We start from the raw sequence: 19,993 nt of genomic DNA, 5'->3' as shown, positions 1-19,993 counted from the left end.
TTTGGGCTTTCCAAACTTTTGGTCTAGTTCTCACCCAATGGAGGTAATAAAAATAACGAAGGGAAGTCAGTATCATACTTTTAACCTAAAGTGATCCTCGACAATAGCAAAACAGTACTTTTTACTTTTATCTAATACTACTTTGTCGATATAACTATTGGTTGGCTGTTCATCCAGGAGGGCGCGAATCTAAGTAATAAGATAACAATATTTTCTTTATATTGCGTGCGCAACAAAACAGGTGCGGTTTACTTTATTTTTCACCCACACAATGGATACTTATATAGGTAGAATGAAGGTGCCATTTATCTAATAGTAAATGTTTTTGTTTTGACACTATTAGTTACATCATTTTATTGTCAGTTAAAAAATTATGTTAATTTAATTCTATATTTATACCTCTTTTTTATTGATATTTGTTTATTCCTAGTTTGATTTCGACTTTTTTGTTGAAGACTGATCGAGAAACGGTATTTTTGAATTTGATTACGTTATTTTAGCAAACTAAATTGTATCTATATGTAATTTTTAGATAAAAGTTTCTTGTCCAACATTATTCCTATGCTGCATAAGAAAGCATTCTTATCCAGTTATTTGTCCTGAGAATACAGATGCCTGTGTCGTTTTAAAAACATGCATTTTAATTGCTAGAAATATGTTTTTATAATTACGGTGATGCAGTTTGACCGCAACATACCGTCACTCAAATGACAGAAATTACTTTTATCAGACTGATTATGCAACTTATGCAATCATTGCATCATACACTGTTTCGCGAAATTATATTTTAATTGAAAGCAAAACAATTCGTGATCATCAATATCCCATCTTTATTAAAAGAGAAAAGTCAAGAAGAGACACGTCATGTTCGATTTGAAGAATACAGTGTTCCCATTAACTTATAAAACAAATGTAAATACGATTGACGTTATTCTATTTCGTTTAATAGTTTTTGTTTTTGCAACAAATAGAGTCAACAGATCGGTACAACATTTCAAGTAGAAAGAAAGTCAAACGGCTATAAGGGGTTAACATTTATTGCTTGCATCGAATGTGATCCTATATATTAACCGACTTTAGGAACCAGATATGCTTATCAATTAATTGTTTACCTAGAAGAACATTGTTATACATTTGTAAATTACAGATACATGAAAAAACTATTTACGTGAATTGGAGGTAAATAAAGTTGTCTTTAATAATGCATTTCAATGTAAACAATGCATTGGAACGATGAAAATCATTCAATGGAGTAGGTTATAAATCGTAGAGAAATAAATGTAAAGGTAAATTGAAAGTATAAGTAAACAAAATCCCAAATATAATCAAAAAGGATTACAAATGGTTAAAACAAAATATTTCGCCATGTTCGTTTTTATTATGAACCCGATTATAAATTCACTATCTTCTGTATACAGACAACTATAAAAATCTATAGCACTAAGATGCTGCAGTAAAATTGTAGGCTTCGATGGATAAGCATTAACATATTGTAAGTTTGAATTAATTATCAACAAAGATAAGTATGCATGATAGCAGAACATAGCACTACTATTTTGAGTGAAATGATATCTGAGTAAACAGTTTGTATTCTGAACAATTGTTGTGGTCTTTGATTGTCACTTCCTTCACCTTCAAGCATTTCCTTAATTTACCCAGCATTAAAATTTATTTTTAACCGAGGATGCCGAACATCAAAGATAATTGAAATTGGTAAAACAAAATACAGTCGATTTATTTTATGTACAACCTTTCAATCATTTCATTGACAAAATGTCAGTTTCACCACAGGAAATAGTCGTCAGAAATTTGTATTGTAGCAGTGTTGTTTCTGTTGGACAATAAAATAACAAATCAACATCTTTGAGTGTTTCCTTATATCCACAGATATAGCTTTAATTATAGAATAAAATGGTCTCAAAAGGAAAAGATAAAGTATTACACTGGTAAGAATGTGTATCATATTCAGATCTATTACATAAACACTTGTATTTATTACTGAGAGTTTTAGCTACTTATAATACCAGGTTGATCCGCCGTTATCTACATAAGAAAATGTCTGTACCAAGCCAGGATTATGGCAATGCTTTCAATTATTAATGTGTTTGAGCTTTTGATTTTGAAATTTGATTGGGGACTTTCTGTTTTGAATTTTCCTCCAAGTTCGATATATTTTTCCTGCTAGATAAACAGTTTATAGAATTTGAGTAAACACCCTGTGTTGGGTAAATTATAATCATCCTACATCTTTGACTACCTTATACAAGTTGACGTATTAACTGATTGCCTAAGAAGCTCTCAATATTAATTGACTACTCGATAAACATCTTAAATTGAGTGACTGCTATTCAAATAAACACCCTGTATTATGGTCTGCTTTCATTCAAGTAATAATTACATTGCATTTATGTTTCATTATGATGCGTTATTTTGATTGGCTAACAATCTCGCGTCCTTCTGAAATTGACATTCATTACACAATGAAATATAACATTCATGATGACACGAGGTCCAACAATAGAGTGAACAGGTAAATTAAAGAAAAAACTTCCGCGCTTCATACAAAATGTACTTCGGTCAACGCTTTTACACCCCAATGAATATACAAAAGAAGCATTAAATTCTTAAATACATCAAAACACAAAAAAGTCAATTCTTAATGTGTTCATCACAGGAATATTTTTTTTTATTGTAGCAGTGTTGTTTCTGTTGGACAATAAAATAACAAATCAACTTCTCTGATTGTTTCCTCATATCCACAGATTTAGCTTTAATTATAGAATAAAATAGAATTAAAAGGAAAAGATAAAGTATTACACTGGTAAGAATATATAGTTAGTTATCAAATGTACCAGGAGCATAATTTAAAACGCCAGACGCGCGTTTCGTCTACATAAGACTCATCAGTGACGCCCAGATAAAAAAGTTATATAAAGCCAAACAAGTACAAAGTTGAAGAGCATTAATGACCCAACATTCCAAAATATTGGGCCAAATACTGCTAAGGTAATCTGTTCCTGGGATAAGAAAATCCTTAGTTTTTCAAAATATTCAAAGATTTGTAACAGGAAATTTATAAAAACGACCATATAATTGATATTCATGTCAACACCAAAGTGCTGACTACTAGGCTGGTGATACCATCGGGTACGACACGTCAACCAGCAGTGGCATCGACCCTGTGGTGTAAATAGTTATCAAAGATACCAGGAACGCGCGTCTACATAAGACTCATCAGTGACGCTCAGATCAAAAAAGTATCATATTCAGATCTATTACAAAAATACTTGTATTGATTGACTGCTAAATAAACACCTTGTAGAATATAAATACACATCCTGTGTTGACTATATGATAAACATCCTCTATGTTGACTATCTTAAAAACAATATGTATTATCTCATTACTTAACAAACACTCTGTATTAATTGATTACTTAACAAACACGCTGTATTAATTGATTACGTAACAAACACCCTGTATTTTTTGACTTCTTAAAAAACACCTCTTATTGAGTGACTGTTTTTCGTATAAACACCATGTATTAAGTGCCTGCTATACCAGTAAATAAATTAGAAAACAAGAGTCGATACAATTCAGGTACCACTTATTGAAACATGAGGTATTTTCAGTTCTCGTTTGCTGGAGAGACGTTTCAGCAAGATGCAATATATTGACGGTGTCTCACTCACACTTCGAATTTTACAAATAGATACATACAAATTGCTGAGAAACTAATCATATTCGTTTTTGTTCTAAATTTGTCCGTATTGAATGTATTATCAAAGCTGCGCTTACGCACCGAATCAAACTTCGTATTATGACTCGCAGTTTGTATTTACAATATCTATGTTCAGAAAACCAGATAATCGGTAAATATCAGCTGACATTGTTATATATGTGCTTTAAACATCTTAACGATTCTAGGGCATAAACTTCTTACTGCTTCTAACACCCAGCTGTAAAATTAAAATATGAAATCACACACGCAGGTATTCTAAAGTGTTACTCATAGCCTATCAATAATGATTTGTTTTTGTTCTGTTCTCGTTATAAGGATATGTTACAAATGATCGCTCTAAACATGCTTAATACAGACATCAACAAAGAAGAAATATTATTTCATTTAAATACTGATTTAAAGCCAGTAAACTTGAAAGAAATGTGTTGAATTGAATTCAAAAGGGGAGCTATGTATGTCATGTAACATGTAGGCCATTTGAGGTCTCATGCATTTGAAAGTACGTCGTATCAATTATTGCATTACATTTCATCATCAATTATACAATTCTAATGTATAATAAATGATGACTTTTGAAAAGCTTCAAAGGGAGGTCAATGTGATCACGCAAGAATTTTTACTGATATTATAGATCATGATATAGACTGATTTGTTTCAGATTTCTAAAATAAATCATTTTTCCTGAAAATGGTTATTTACTTTTTCTTTTATTCAATCAAGAACAAAGCTTAATTTACTTTTTCTCTATTAGACTTTGTAGCGTATGTCGTCTGCGATTACGTCAAAAATGAATTTACCCATGATGATAAGAAATAATAAGCTTCATATCAGATATATGGTTTTGATAGCAATATGGTCTTTGTGTTCTAAATCATTAATTTTAATTGCAAAAGTAACACAATAAATGATCCATAAGTAAACTGTTTTTATTTATTGCCTTTTTTTAACGCTGCATCATAAAATATCTTTCTTCGTTTATTTCAACCATCGTCATCGTATTAGTAACATCATTAACAAATTAATTATACGTATCTTAGCATATATTTTGTACTTTTGCATTCTGTAGAATAACGGTAACTTTGTATTGTAACAGATGGCTTTCATCCGTTTTGATGTAAAACTACTTTGGAGGGCATGTTTATTGCATAAATGATGATTACATGCATTTTATGACATCGGATACGATATTTTACTGTCATCGAATAGCTTCCCCTAAAGATGTAAAACATTCATTTAACGTAATTACATTTAGTTCTTATTTCTCGGATATTGAAAACTTTTTTATCGACTATAACATTTCTAAATTATCCATTGAACATTTTCACCTGCAACTATGTTTAAAAGTATTTGCTTCATTCTTACAAATGGAAAAACAAACTGTTTGGTACATGTAACCTTTACAAATATGACAATCGCCACTATTATAAATTATAGTTATGGCCATGCGTATATTATAAGGAAATGTCATATTGTATACAATGTCAATAAATTTTGCTCCGATGTCAGGTTTTATTTTAAAGGGATCGTTTAAAGTCAGGCATTTTTCTGAAAAAGATATTAGAGATACTAGCCTATTATCATTTTTAAGGTTCATGTGGACCCTACGGTTAAAATGCCCGTATTTTCACCTCAAAATTTACTCTGAGAACAGACAAACCTGCGCATCTGTAAAAAAATTTCAGGCATAGCATGCCCTAGATAAATAAAATTTAAATATGTTTTATGATTTAGAAAAATAAAAACTTACCAGGATTTTGCTGTGCACTTTTTTTCATTCCTCCAGAAGGTGCAAAAATATACTAAGTTGGGAAACAGGTTTGAGAACTTCCCCACAGGTAATAATTGAAGTGAGCAGTATTGATTGACATGGACATTAGATGGACAATAAATACATGACAATAATTCACTGGGGTAAAGCTGATGACCGTAACTGCATTCACGGTCATCCCAAGATGTCGGATGAAAAAATAGGTCAGTATCTGTATTGTCTGTTACAGTGTTTCTGTATCATTTTCTTTACAAAGGAGACGTTGATACGATGTAAATTTATAAACGATTCACACGGAAATCACAAATTACTTCCGAGAAATGTGCATGAAACAGGAAATTCGATTTAAAAAAATCGCTAAGATGACCGTAAATCACAATCGAGATGACCGTAACAGAATCAGCAATTCATAACAAGGGTGACCGTAATTGGTTAAAAGATGACCGTACTTTGTAAAGGATGACCGTAATTTGTAATTTGTAATTCGTCAATTCTAAGAAATATCCGTATTTGTATAACTACTTTTTTTGTATCAAATGATTAATGGTGTTGATATAAAACGTATTTATATGAGAGTATTTTCCTATAGGTAGGAGAAAATGTGACGTGGTTTAAATACAAAGTAGTTCACCATATATATATTTTTTTTTACGGTAGAGGGTATAATTTTTAAAATGAACATACAACAAGACATGCACATGAAAAAGTGGGGAAAACATGCAACAAAAGCGCGATTAAATGACACCTTACAAGTATAATAAAAAAAAAAGTGTGCTGAACAGCCTCCAACTAAAAGCCAAAAGATTTATTTTTATTTCTGGAATTCCTTGTAATGACATATAATAAATGCACTTTTTTAAAAAATGCCAATGGATGTACACCCATTAATATTATATCGTCTTTGATTTGTCTTCTATTTTGTCTTGCAAGTAAAATAACAGAACCTGTTTTTAAAATACTACGACCAAACTAGTGAAGGCGAGCTCCAGCAAAATAGATCCTTAAAATAGTCTTGTGCGTATAGCGTATCACAAGGGGCAGGGGCGGATTAAGCCATCTTAAAAAAAAGGGGGTCCCAACCCACGGTAAAGGGGGTTAAAACTATGTGTCCCCATTCAAATGCACTGATCGGTAAATAAAAAGGGACCCCCCTTGTTTCCACCACTAAGGGAAACCTTGTCGATTTGTATATACAGCAATGTTATCCATATATAAAGACAAACTAAGATTTTAATCTGCTTCCTCTGGAACCATACACACAGGCTCGATTACCGGATATTCCTATGTTTGATTAGTGTTTTATGCTCCATTCATGGGCATTATGTTTTCTGGTCTGTGCGTCCGTTCGTTTGTTCGTCCGTTCGTCTGCTCGTTCGTCCGTCTGTCCAACCTAAGGTTAAAGTTTTTGGTCGAGGAGGTTTTTGATGACGTTGAAGTTCAATCAACTTGAAACTTAGTACATATGTTTTCTATGATATGATCTTTTTAATCATAATGCTATGATCTTTTTAATCATAATGCCAAATTACAGTTTTTTTCCCATTTTAACGGTCCACTGAACATAGAAAATTATAGTGTAGATGAGGCATGTACTAGAGACACCTCAGAGGGACACATTCTTGTTTCTTCAACTTTTCGTCGTATCTCTGTCAATTGGTATTAAAATTTTAAAGTCGTTATCAATAAATATTTCATTGTTTACGAGAAATTTGCAATTTACTTATTGTCATGGACTCAAAATACGGCAAATAGTTAAAAATAGATTGATGAAACATGTTTATATCCGCTAACTAAGCCCCTATTGAGACAAACACAACAAAAAGCTATGAATACAAATACGGATATTCTTAGAATTGAGGGTCATCATTTAAAAGTTACGATCATCCTTTATAAATTACAGTCAATCTTTACAAATTACGGTCATCTTTTACAAGTTACGGTCATCTGTTTACCAATCACGGTCATCCTTGTTTTAAATTACGGTCATCTTGAAAATATTTTGATAATGATTTACGGACATCTTAGCGATTTTTTCAAATTGAATTTCGCGTTTCCTGAACATTTTTCGGTAGTAACTTGTGATTTCTGTGTGAATATTTTATAAATTTACATCGTATCAATGTATACTTTGTAAAGAAAATGATATAGAAACACTGTAACAGACAATACAGATAATGACCTAATTTTTCATCCGACATCTTGGGATGACCGTGAATGCAGTTACGGTCATCAGCTTTATCCCAGTGATAATTGGTTATTTAAACTGTGTACCTGAGTGGACCATATCAAGGTAAACTCAACTGTTTGTTAATTTTATCATCTTCTGCAGGGACGAAAAAAAGTGTACGGCAAAATCCAGTTAAGTTATGAATTTTCTAAATCATACAAAGTGTACGGCAAAATCCAGTTAAGTTATGAATTTTCTAAATCATATAATGCATTTGAATATTAGTTATCTAGGGCATGATATGTCTTCCAGATGCCCAGGTTTGCCTGTACTCATAGTAAATTTTGAGGTGAAAATATGGCCATTTTAGCCATAGGGTCCACATGAACCTTAAACAAACCATAATTGCTAAAACTATGACAGTGTAGATAGATTCCCCAAATGTAAAGACTTAACTGCAATTTATACATAACTCTAACTTCGTACTGCAATTAATTAAACTAAACGTTCTTAACATAAGTTTCTATCAGATAAAGTAATGAATTTTCAGGTTAGCTTTAATTCGCGAGTTACGTGTAAAGTTATGATGGCATTCCATTTTCTATTTACACATTTGTTTATATCTGATATACATTTTAGCGTTATATTAAACTAATTACGCCATTCCAGTAATATAATACAAATGTTGAATTCAGAAAGCTGATACATATTGTGCATTAAATTTACTGTTAAACATATACGGTATATAATGTTTTGTTCTTTTGTTGGTTTTTTCTGTATGATGTATTGTAAAATTATTATGTTGATTTATGTATGCCTTCAACCCATATGGGTAAAAATGTGCATTTATATATTCAATAAAGATAAATGTTAAAAGTAGGTAAGACAAAGTACCCTTGAATAAGCAACCGTCAAACTTTATTCACAGATTATTAGTTATATACGAAAACGAGGGGTACAATCTCACAAACATCATAGATTTAAACGTTATGCAATATTCGATTAACTCAAGATGCCACATATAATTGTATTAATCGCAGGGAAATTCTTGTAGAATCCCTTGGTAAGCAAATTATCATGAAAGAGGTTTAGTTACACCCATTACATACAGCTATCCTTTCATTGGTATTTGATCACATTAAGAAGCTGTGAGTTTACATTGTACATAGTTTTCCGTTACAAGTTTACATATTTCTAAAGCAGTTACAGTATTGTATAAACTATTATAAATATAAATGACAGAAGATTTGACGAATATTCAATAATACAGTAACCTAGTAGTACCATACTAAATCACATTAACGTCAACAGGTCTTCAACCATAGACAAGTGGCTACACAATGTATCAAATACTCACAATTGCTCTCGTCTCTACAATTAATGTTAAGTTTAACAGAGACGTCAACAGAAAGATGGATACGAAAATCTGAATAATACGGTTTTTTTCCCACTTCTATTGGTTCGGTACAGATAATGGTGGACTTTAAAATTCCCTTAGTTCCCAGTACTTTCGTATTTGCGTTAGTTATAAGATACACTTGTTTCTTGAATTTCAAGTTCATCACCTATGATCACCTATGTGTTCCTGCAAAAGTTGCAACTCCACTTGTGTCGTGTTTTATCGAATGTTTCATATTAAAAAAGAAGGTGTTGTATGATTGCCAATGTGACAACTATTCACAAGAGATTAAATAGTGTTAGTGTTCCATATAAGAGCCTTGATAAAGGTTATTCAAGAGGTGCGTGTTGACCAAATGAAACTATGAATCATATAACAAGAAGAATCGAACCAAAGACAAAGAGGCATAGCAGTTAAACTGATATTGTAATGGCAACTTGACCTGAGAGAGGTACTACCATAGTTTGAGAAAAAATTAATATCTTATCACTTTAAAAAGTCAAATTAGCATTAAGTAGCAGTTTTTATTAATTTTTTATCTGAAGAAAACGTTAGAAGTGAAAAACACATTCAATGGACTGTGTGCTGAAAACTTGCTCCTACTTATTTCCGCCCTGGAATTAAACATATGTTTAAAAAAGGAAAAACATTTTATTTTAAAAAAGTTACCTTTATTTTAGATTTCAGCCGTTGTCTGTCTCTAGCATAGTCTTCGTTTCCTGGTGCCGTTCTCTTCCATAAAATAATCCCAACAATAGTATACGTTATGGTTAATATCAATAATGGGATAATATACGTAAAAAGTAATATGAAAATAGTATATATACGACGAGACTCTGCACTCTCCCAAGTCTCTATACATTTAAGGTTCCCACCACCAACGTCAACCGCACGTCCTTCAAAGAACTGAACACAAGCTAGGGAAAATGCACATATCCAAATGACGCTGATGACGTACTTCTTTCTCGAAAATGTCACACGTAGGTGAAGGGGAAATGTTACTGCTAAAAAACGATCTATCCCTATGGCCATGTTTGTTAAAACACTTGCTGTCACAGCCAGAAGCTGTACAAACAAAACAATAGGGCACATTGGTTTTGAAAATATCCATTCGTTTAAAATGACGTCAGCAAAGGTAAATGGCATACAAAACATTGCCATTACTAAGTCTGCTACAGCTAAATTGACCAGAAAGTGTCTCAAATCCGTCCTAGAATGGCGCCCCTTTGTAAAAACAAGGACGGCAAAGGTATTTCCAGTCACAGAAAACAATGTCGTTAAGGTATAAAGTACGATGAGTCCAGCTAACGACTCGTCTGATAAACTTATTTCATGGCTAGAACCATTCGACGAGCCGTTCAGAAAATTTGTTTTCGTTCGATTCCAAAAAGTATACTCCAAAGTTTTTAAAGAATTTGCATTTATAGTTGTCGCCTGTAATTCCGAAAAATATTTATTCGTTGTATTTTCAATGTCTATTTCACCAGCCATATTATGTATCATTATGTGGCTAACTACCTGTTGACAATAGTCAATTGCAAATAAATATATTTTGAATTCCAAAATTTAGAAGAAAAATTTCCATTTTCGGTCAACCATCAATTACGGTATAAAAACTTGGATTTTTTTTTTGCTTATAAGCCTCCGTCTAACTTAGGAAATAAAGTATGTGGCGTTATTCTCAATTAAGAAATTCTTCTTACTTTCACACCTCTCCGAACTTTCAACGGAATCAAGTTATTTTCTGTCGAAGGCGGGACAATCTCCACGTGGATGCCAGATCAATATAATTATCTAAGACAATTCAACCAATACACACTCATCACTAGAACTCCTCATTAACAACAATAATGATTATCACTTTCTCTCAATATACATCTCTTATGTTGTCTATTTCCTTTTCTTCCACTTCGCTGTCTGTTCATTTACTGGATCAATATCTGATCAGTAGTAATATTTTTATAAACCGTGTCCGTTTAATTGCAATTCTATATAATCCTCTTTTTTAAATCAACGTTAAGAAATGGTGACATATGTATTTTCTTGTTGCAGTGTCAGATCGCTTAATTTGTTATTTTGTTTTTTTTATCACTTTAATTTGTTTTTATATATATTGGGTAATTTTTCTTAGTTTTTGCCAATCGGATACCTTCAAGGACATTACATTCAAGATAACATTAAGACTTAGCCATCACCTAATAGAATATTTATTAACTGACTGGTTCAAAGCTTTAGATTAGCCAGCAATAATTTCAATCTTGTTATTGCATATACCTACTAGTATATAGTTGAAATCAGATACACAAAAAAAGTCATATAGTAGATCAGCTTCTTTTTTTCTTTCTTTTTTTAACCTTGCGATTTGCAGAAAAGAAAGCGTGAGATCTAGTAATGTTAAATGATATTTCTGATCATCACACTACTGAACATTACTATTGCAAGGTAATGCGAGAGTCGATGGTACATCATTACAAAAAGATAAAGTTTTTCATTATCTCATTTCATTTATTCTGCATGTTTGACAGATTCCGTTCGTTTTATCGCAATTTTGACTGAAATTCATATTATACGTCCACTGTGAATTACGCAATCAAAGCCAATGTTATTGTTTTATTAATAACATATTGTTCTTCCAATTACTATTATAATTGTTTATTTATAGAATGTTTTAGCATGTGTATTATAACTGACTTGCGTTTTAATAAATCTGCCCTTTCTGTTATAGTTCTTATACATAAATAACACACATACTGTAATTTTAGTCAAGAAAGAAAATGAATGAAAATTTACTGCCATCTCAAGTGACAAGCTTAAGTCATCTAGTTTTGCTAATACCAGTTTGGCCTCTCATAACTTGATATTTTTTTCTTTCCAAGCTATATGACTTGTGCAGACCTAATCAGGTTATTCCATAAACAACTGTCGCGGGCACTGGTATTGGCAGTATTCTTTTCTATTGCACAAACTGAATATACAAAGCGCGTTATACAAAAAAAATGATTCTATTTGGAAGCAATCGACTATTTGATAGATGCCAAATATAGAAGCAGATATACAACATACAACTCACTCGTCAACATCCCCTTTAAAAAATATATATATATAATATATACTACCAAAAAATAAAAAAAATAAAAATTATCAATGGTAGTGTAATCACTTCGAGTGTTGGAGGTCGGGGTTGCTGCTTCAACGTTTGGCTTGTGGAATTTAGGAGTTTGAGTACGGAACATTTAAAGCAAGTTAGGAATCTGATTAATCGTGTCGGTTTAGTGCAAATGGATTTATATTCATAGCACATGCACTTCTTTTTATCATTAAATATTACATTTTTTCCATTATCACCGACATCCCCATTAAATGTGAGGAAAAAATCACGTGATACTTAATTGTATAAAAAAGATGTAGCAAAAATTGACATTCCGACACGACAGTTATTGGCCTTAACCATACAAGACAGCAAACGAAGCAATACAAATAAACGAATTGGTATAAAGTTATTTTTCTATGGACATTACTTAGACCACATGGGTACTTTTCGGATAAATCACAACCCCTTTCGAAAATACACACAGTGGCTCGTTCTCCGACCAAAAAGTGGAACAAGCTTCTTACTGAAACTCTATGTCCTTAATATTTTGCCAGAATGTTGGGGTATCGGCGGTTGTCTTGCCTGTTTAGGGTCGATTTAAAGTGACTTTATCCCGTCGATCCTTTTCGTTCTTAAGTGAAACCACGTAGAACATATATTGCATTCGCAAGCTCGTGCAATATAAAATTCTACTCGGGACAATATTTCCCAATATTCATGCAATAACCCTATAGCACTGCTTATGGAATAAGAATAATAGTTTACCATTATTAAATAGTATTTCCGATAAACATTTTGTATATGATATCAAACAAGTTTCCTTTTTGAACAACAAAATCAATAGTTTAAAGCTTTTCTTTTGCAAAACATATCAAGAGTCCATGCTTCTTTAAAATGGTTAATGATTAAAAGAATATGATGATGTTATGAAATTTACAATATTGAACCACTTAAACGGAAGAATGAATTCATCAAAAATATAATTTATGTATACTAAAAAAAACAATAGCAGCAAAAGGAAATAACTAAAAAAAAAATCAAAAGCGCCCAAATAGTAAAAGTCAATATACACTAGCGACTTTCTTGGAAAAATCGATCACAGCGAGAATATCTACGATCTGAAAAAATGAAAACGACTCTTTATTTTATTGCGTAAGGATCCCGCTTTTGGAATTACATGCACAAGGAACGTCCGAAGCCAAATAGTTGACAGCCAAGAATATAGAAGTTCGAAACATTTGAAGAACTGTAATATCAAAAAGTACTTTAAGACAATAGCCAAATCCATAAATGTCACAGTCCTGACATAGTACATACTATTTCGACACCTCCCACTCATAATACACCTATATCCATTTAATCTTACTTCATTCATTTCGTTTTACTTTTTGAATGACGTACGGTGACATGTAGTTTAATATCCTTGTCGTAGGATACATGTTTCATATTGGCAATCATAGAACACTCTGATAACATATTTATGGGATTTTGTCTGATGCTTGGTCCGTTTCTGTGTGTGTTACATTTTAGTGTTGTGTCGTTGTTCTCCTCTTATATTTAATGCGTTTCCCTCGGTTTTAGTTTGTTACCCCGATTTTGTTTTTTGTCCATGGATTTGTGAGTTTTGAACAGCGGTATACTACTGTTGCCTTTATTTATAGTCTATCGGACGGAAACCAAATATGAAAAGCAGACAAAAAGCTTAGAACAGGGATGATTACATCTGGTAATGAGAATCATAACGTTTTCTGACGTCATATGTACCAATGAGATTTGGTTATGTTCAAAATATTAAGGAAAAATTTTGGTATAGAATAATAAATAAAAAAAGCGAAAATAATTTGAGGTACAAATACCGGTGTATTCCCGATTGTCACACTTTGTTTTTAGGTTACTGGTAAAAATTAATTAAAATTAGTGGAACAATCTGGAATATGTTTGAGGGACGATTGGGAAATTAAATGTGGAACAGTTGTGAGTGGTTATTTGATTTTAAATTGTATAGCAGTTACTAGTAATACAGGTTACAAATAAATGTTTCTTACAAAATGGCGGAAAAAAACTTGATTAAATAATAATATTTACATATTTTGTTTTGCACATAGTAGGTACAATTGAAGTATCACCAAACATGGAATATAAAATGAAGTCATATAATTTTAGTCTTAGATGCATGATTTCTTTTGAATTATTAGTTTTTTTATTGGCTTTGAACTCGCTAGTAACTGCTCATGTTTATAATAAGTGGTTTTGTTGTGGGGATGTACAAGTAGCCGTCCATGTCCACTCTGTTTTTTGTAAGATGTATTTCTGTTTGTCCACATCTGATGAGATAAACCTTTTTCAACTGATTTTTATAGTGCATTCTTATATTGTACCGTTACTGTTACAACACTTTCCAGGTATAAGTTGGAGGGTTGGCGGCTTTAAATAAGTTTAACACTGCCACATTCTGTATGTGGCTGTCCATAAAAGGAGCCTGTAATTCTTTTTTTTTGTCGTTTGTTGCTGTGTGGCATATTTGCTTTTCGTTCATTTTTTTGAAGATAATGATATCGTTAGTTTTTGGATTTACTCATTGTTGAAGGCCGTGTGGTGAACTATAGTTGTTAATTTCTGTGTCATTTGGTCTCTTCTGGAGAGTTTTCTCATTGGCAATCATACATGTATTCTGATGTACAGTAGTTGTCGTTTATTTATGTAATTTAAACATGTTTCTCGTTTCTCGTTTTTTGTATAGATTAGACCGTTGGTTTTCCCGTTTGAATGGTTTAACATTAGTAATTTTGGAGCCCTTTATAACTTGTTGTTCGGTGTGAGCCAAGGCTCCGTGTTGAAGGTCGTACATTGACATATAATGATTTACTTTTTTAAATTGTTATTAGGATGGAGAGTTGTCTCATTGGCGCTCACACCACATCTTCCTATATCTATGTATTACATCAAGTGTTTTTTTTTTGTTTATAGTTGGTGGCGAGTTCTGTTGACTACACTTTATGGTAAAGACACTAGTAATATTGGAAAAACACAATTAAGTAGTGATTCTTGGAAAGGCTGATCTGGCAGAGTTCTAGACAGCAGCTTTGTTGTCAATAAAGTAGGTCGTTGGGTTCAGGTGAATCTGATTTTGGGTGTTAGCAGTCTTCAATAGTGCAGAGAATGTTAATTGCATTACTGACTTCACGTCTAGTAAAATTGCAAAGACTAGTGGAAACATCTCTCCATCATTTTCCATCAACAAGTTCGGGTGTATATAAAAAGTGAAGAATGTAAACGAGTTTATACTTTCTTTCTTTTTTAAATTGCATGCATTATTTTTAGATTTATTTAAAAACTTTATAGAGGAAATGTTATTAAAATACCGGTATTGAATTATTTTTTTTTATAAATAACGGTATTTGACAAGGATGAGATTTAGGCGAATCATTTATAAGTCGATCATGACTCCAATTAACATTGCATTGAACAACAAATCGGAGGACTTACGTTGTTTGTATTTGATATATGCCTACGCTTCACAAAATTCCGTACAAATAACGGTACATTTTCATCTTCATGTTCGACTAAAGAATTGTCTGTTACAAATGTATATTGACAGCAATGGTGTCCGCAGTGAAAGAGTGAAATTCAGAAATACTGTGAAACTGTTTACACACGTTGTGGTATTAACTAAAAAAAAAGAACTTCTAGATAATTTTAAACCTCGATATTTTTCTGAAATTAGTTCTATCAAAACTTTTGATTTTTTTAAAACAACTCCCATGTGAAATTGAACAATCATCTCAAAGAAGAATCCACAACGCTTTTCAACATAAAAATGGTAGCATACGCTATAAATTTATTACTTTGGAATACCATAAGGCATATTTTGTTAATAGTCAACAAAAAGGTAAAACATCCTACAAGGAACAAGTAATCAGTATGCTTGAATTTCTTATTGACAACATATTTGTTGAATTTGGAGGTAGACTTTTACAACAAGTTGTCGGCATTCGTATGGGAACTAACTGTGCGCCTCTCCTTGTCGACCTCTTCTTATTTTCATATGAACCGGGGTTTTTTTTCAGACGTTTGTCAAAAACAAAAATATATAAACAATCAGGTTCAATAAATTCACATTCAGATATATTGATGATGTTCTTTTCATTTTAAAACAATCCAAACTTTTCTGATTGGGTTTCATTGATATATCCACCAGAACTAGAAATTAGAGAAACAACAGACACGGCTTCCTCTGCTTCATTTTTAGACTTATATCTAGAATTTGACATACACAGAGTCTATGACAAACGAGACGGCTTTAATTTGGAAATTACTAATTTTCCCAACTTAGTTGCAATATACCAACTTCACCTGCATATGGGATATACATTTCCCAACGTACTGGGTATTCAAGAGCTTGCAGCTCTTACTCAGACTCTGTAAAATGTCACCAGTATCTGAGCAGAAAGTTGATGAACCAGGGGTATGTCAAAGAAAGTATCGTCCTTTTTTCTAAAAACAGTTCATCGGAAGGTACCAAGACATTGTTGATAAATATTCCGTATCAACTTCACAAATAAAACATGATACCCTTGAAGTATAGATTCTGGATACTGACGTTGTTTTTAAAATCTTAACGTGTTATAGTATTCTTTTATTTGTCTTTATGAATTTTACTTCTACTGTCACATATGACCTGGCTGTGTACCTTTACATCCCGTCTACGTGTTATTGTTCTATAATTTTTATATTCTTGTCTTTCATTTTTTGCTTAATTAAATGTTCTTAGTCTATATGCCTTTTTGTGTTTCCTTGATACATATGACGTAGCTCTGTACTTATACATCCCGGCATTGTGCAATTGTAAAACATGTTGTACTCTTAATGTCTTTAATGTGCTTTCTTTTTAGGTTGGTGCTTATACGCCTCCGTAAAATTGATATAAGAAGATGTGACAACTTTCCCAAGTCCCAATTTAAAAGTAATCCATTATAGGTCAAAATATGGCTTTCAGCCTTATTTTATAATCTATTCCGATAAGCTGAGCGTTTTAAGATTTTCGCAACGTTCGTAAATAAAATATATCGCGAAAATAAATCGTCGCGAATATGTCAAACTTTGATTTTTTTTCTTACTTTTAAAAATACATCAAGTAAATTTGAGAATCGCGAAATTAAATATGGAAGTCAAGTTGGTTACCTATTCCCTATTCCCTATTCGTTACCTATTCGTTACCTATTCCCTATTCCCTATTCGTTACCTATTCGTTACCTATTCCCTATTCCCTATTCGTTACCTATTCGTTACCTATTCCCTATTCCCTATTCGTTACCTATTCGTTACTTATTCCCTATTCCCTATTCGTTACCTATTCGTTACCTATTCCCTATTCCCTATTCGTTACCTATTCCCTATTCCCTATTCGTTACCTATTCCCTATTCCCTATTCGTTACCTATTCCCTATTCCCTATTCGTTACCTATTCGTTACTTATTCCCTATTCCCTATTCGTTACCTATTCGTTACTTATTCCCTATTCCTTATTCGTTACTTATTCGATTTTTAATATCCTTCCCCCTTTTTAATAAAGTCTCCCAAACAAAGTTTGGAGACTTATTGTTTTTGCTCAGTTCTTATTATTTTTATGGCACCCTCAACGGAGTTGGGGTGACATATTGTTATTCTACGTTTCTTTTTATTCTTTTTTTTATTATTATTTTTCTTCCACTATTTTTGTCCGGAGCAGTTCTCAGAATAGAATGGACCAAAGTTAATGGAACTATGGTATAATGTTGACCACCATGCGAAGTTGTCCCTCTGACTTTGGAATGGTCAAGATGGCCGCCGTTTCCATGGAAACAGCACAAATGCGAAAAAAATCAAAGTTGTCCAAACTGGAAGAAACTCCACAGGAATGTTAACTGGCATGTGCTGATTTCCAGTTTGACGTTGGAATTTTCAAAATGGCTGCCGTTACCATGGAAACAGCTAAAATATCAAAAATTCTAACTCTTTCGTTATAAGATCCAACTGGATGAAACTTTATGAAAATGTTCTCCAGTATGCCAAGATGCCAAGACAATATTTGGATAGTTCAAAATGGCCGCCGTTGTCATGGAAACTGGGGCCAAGTTTTGCATTGACCCTATGGAAAAATGCATAAAATCAGCATTTTCTCAGAGAGTATTGCACCCAAGTAAATGAAACGGTATTGATATATAGCATGACATGTGGCAATGAGATGTACGCTTTTAGAATTTTGGAATTATCTACTGTAACCATGGTTGCAGCACAAATGTTAAAAATTTCAAAAAAAAAATAAAGTGCTGCAAACTGGATGAAACTTTACAGGTATAGTGACTGACATGTGCGGAGTTGCATTTTGAAGTTGGAATTTTCAAAATGGCCGCCGTTACCATGGAAACAGCAAAAATATCAAAAATTTCAAAATGCTTCAAACTTAATGAAACTTTGCAAAAATGTTACTAGACATCTGTAAATGCATTCTTCGACTTTGGAATTTTCAAAATGGCTGCCGCTCACCTGTCAATGAGGGGAAGGGTGCCATCCGTTATTGCTAGCAATTACAAATCTAGTTATTATTCTTCTTCTTCCTCTTCTTCCTCTTCTTCTTCCGCCACTTTAAAAATGAACTTGTCCGCAGCATTTCTCCAAAACTACTTGTCAGATTTAGTTAGGGTTTCATAAAATGTTAGACTAATATGTCTAGGTGAGCCATCAATCGTTCATTTGTGCATTGGGGTCTATTAAGGGGTATTTTGGGGGCAGAAAGAAGGGAGGGGTTAACTATAGAACCCTATGGGATTTTATTTTCTAAAATTTTCAAATGAATATAACTTGAAAACTGTAAGTGATAGATACATGCAGTCTTCAGAAATGATTAAAGGAAAATAAAACAAATTACATGAAATATAAGGGAGTCCCTGGGGGGTCATCCCTACCCCCTTCAATTCGAGAATATGCTTTTAACTTGTAAACGATGAAGATCCCCACCCCTAAACCATATATATTCTTGTATGGGACAATAAAACTAATCAAATCAAATTAAATAAAAGTCCCCGGGGGTCATCCCCACCCCGTTCAATTTGAGAATGTACTATTATCTTGTAAATGGTCCAGATCCCCACCCCTAAACCATATATTTTCTTGTAGGGGACAATAAAACAAATGAAATGAAATAAAAGGAAAGTCCCTAGGGGGTCACCCCACCCCCTCTTGTTTGAAAACTTATAAACAGTCAACATCCCCACCCCTAAACTATATATATTCTTGTAAGGGACAATAAAACTAATCAAATGAAATTAAATGGAAGTTCCTGGGGGTCACCCCCACCCCGTTCAATTTGAGAATGTACTATTATCTTGTAAATGGTTTAGATCCCCACCCCTAAACCATATATATTCTTGTAGGGGACAATAAAACAAATGAAATGAAATAAAAGGAAAGTCCCTAGGGGGTCAGCCCACCCCCTCTTGTTTGAAAACTTGTAAACGGTCAACATCCCCACCCCTAAACTATATATATTCTTGTAAGGGACAATAAAACTAATCAAATGAAATTAAATGGAAGTTCCTTGGGGTCACCCCCACCCCGTTCAATTTGAGAATGTACTATTATCTTGTAAATGGTCCAGATCCCCACCCCTAAACCATATATGTTCTTGTAGGGGACAATAAAACAAATAAAATGAGATAAAAGGGAAGTCCTGAGGGGGTCATCCCAACCCCTCTTGTTTGAATACTTGTAATTTCCACCAGTAAGCCATATATATTCTTGTATGGGACAAAAAATCAAATCAAATGAACATGGGACCATATGAATTG

At 32.8% G+C, this 19,993-nt stretch overlaps 1 protein-coding gene across 1 annotated transcript in view; it reads right to left on the bottom strand.

Annotated features, from left to right (window-relative positions):
- Positions 1-10,922, bottom strand: part of LOC139487871 (substance-K receptor-like) — a 46,561-nt gene extending 35,639 nt beyond the window's left edge. Inside the window, exon 1 of the mRNA XM_071273036.1 lies at positions 9,746-10,922. Within this exon, the coding sequence (XP_071129137.1) occupies positions 9,746-10,579 (834 nt within the window). The 5' untranslated portion in view covers positions 10,580-10,922. The remainder of the gene's footprint in view (positions 1-9,745) is intronic.
- Positions 10,923-19,993: the final 9,071 nt, after the last annotated feature.

The sequence above is a fragment of the Mytilus edulis genome, chromosome 9, assembly GCF_963676685.1.
Source record: "Mytilus edulis chromosome 9, xbMytEdul2.2, whole genome shotgun sequence".
Taxonomy (NCBI): domain Eukaryota; kingdom Metazoa; phylum Mollusca; class Bivalvia; order Mytilida; family Mytilidae; genus Mytilus; species Mytilus edulis.
This window is presented reverse-complemented; position numbering and strand designations above follow the sequence as displayed.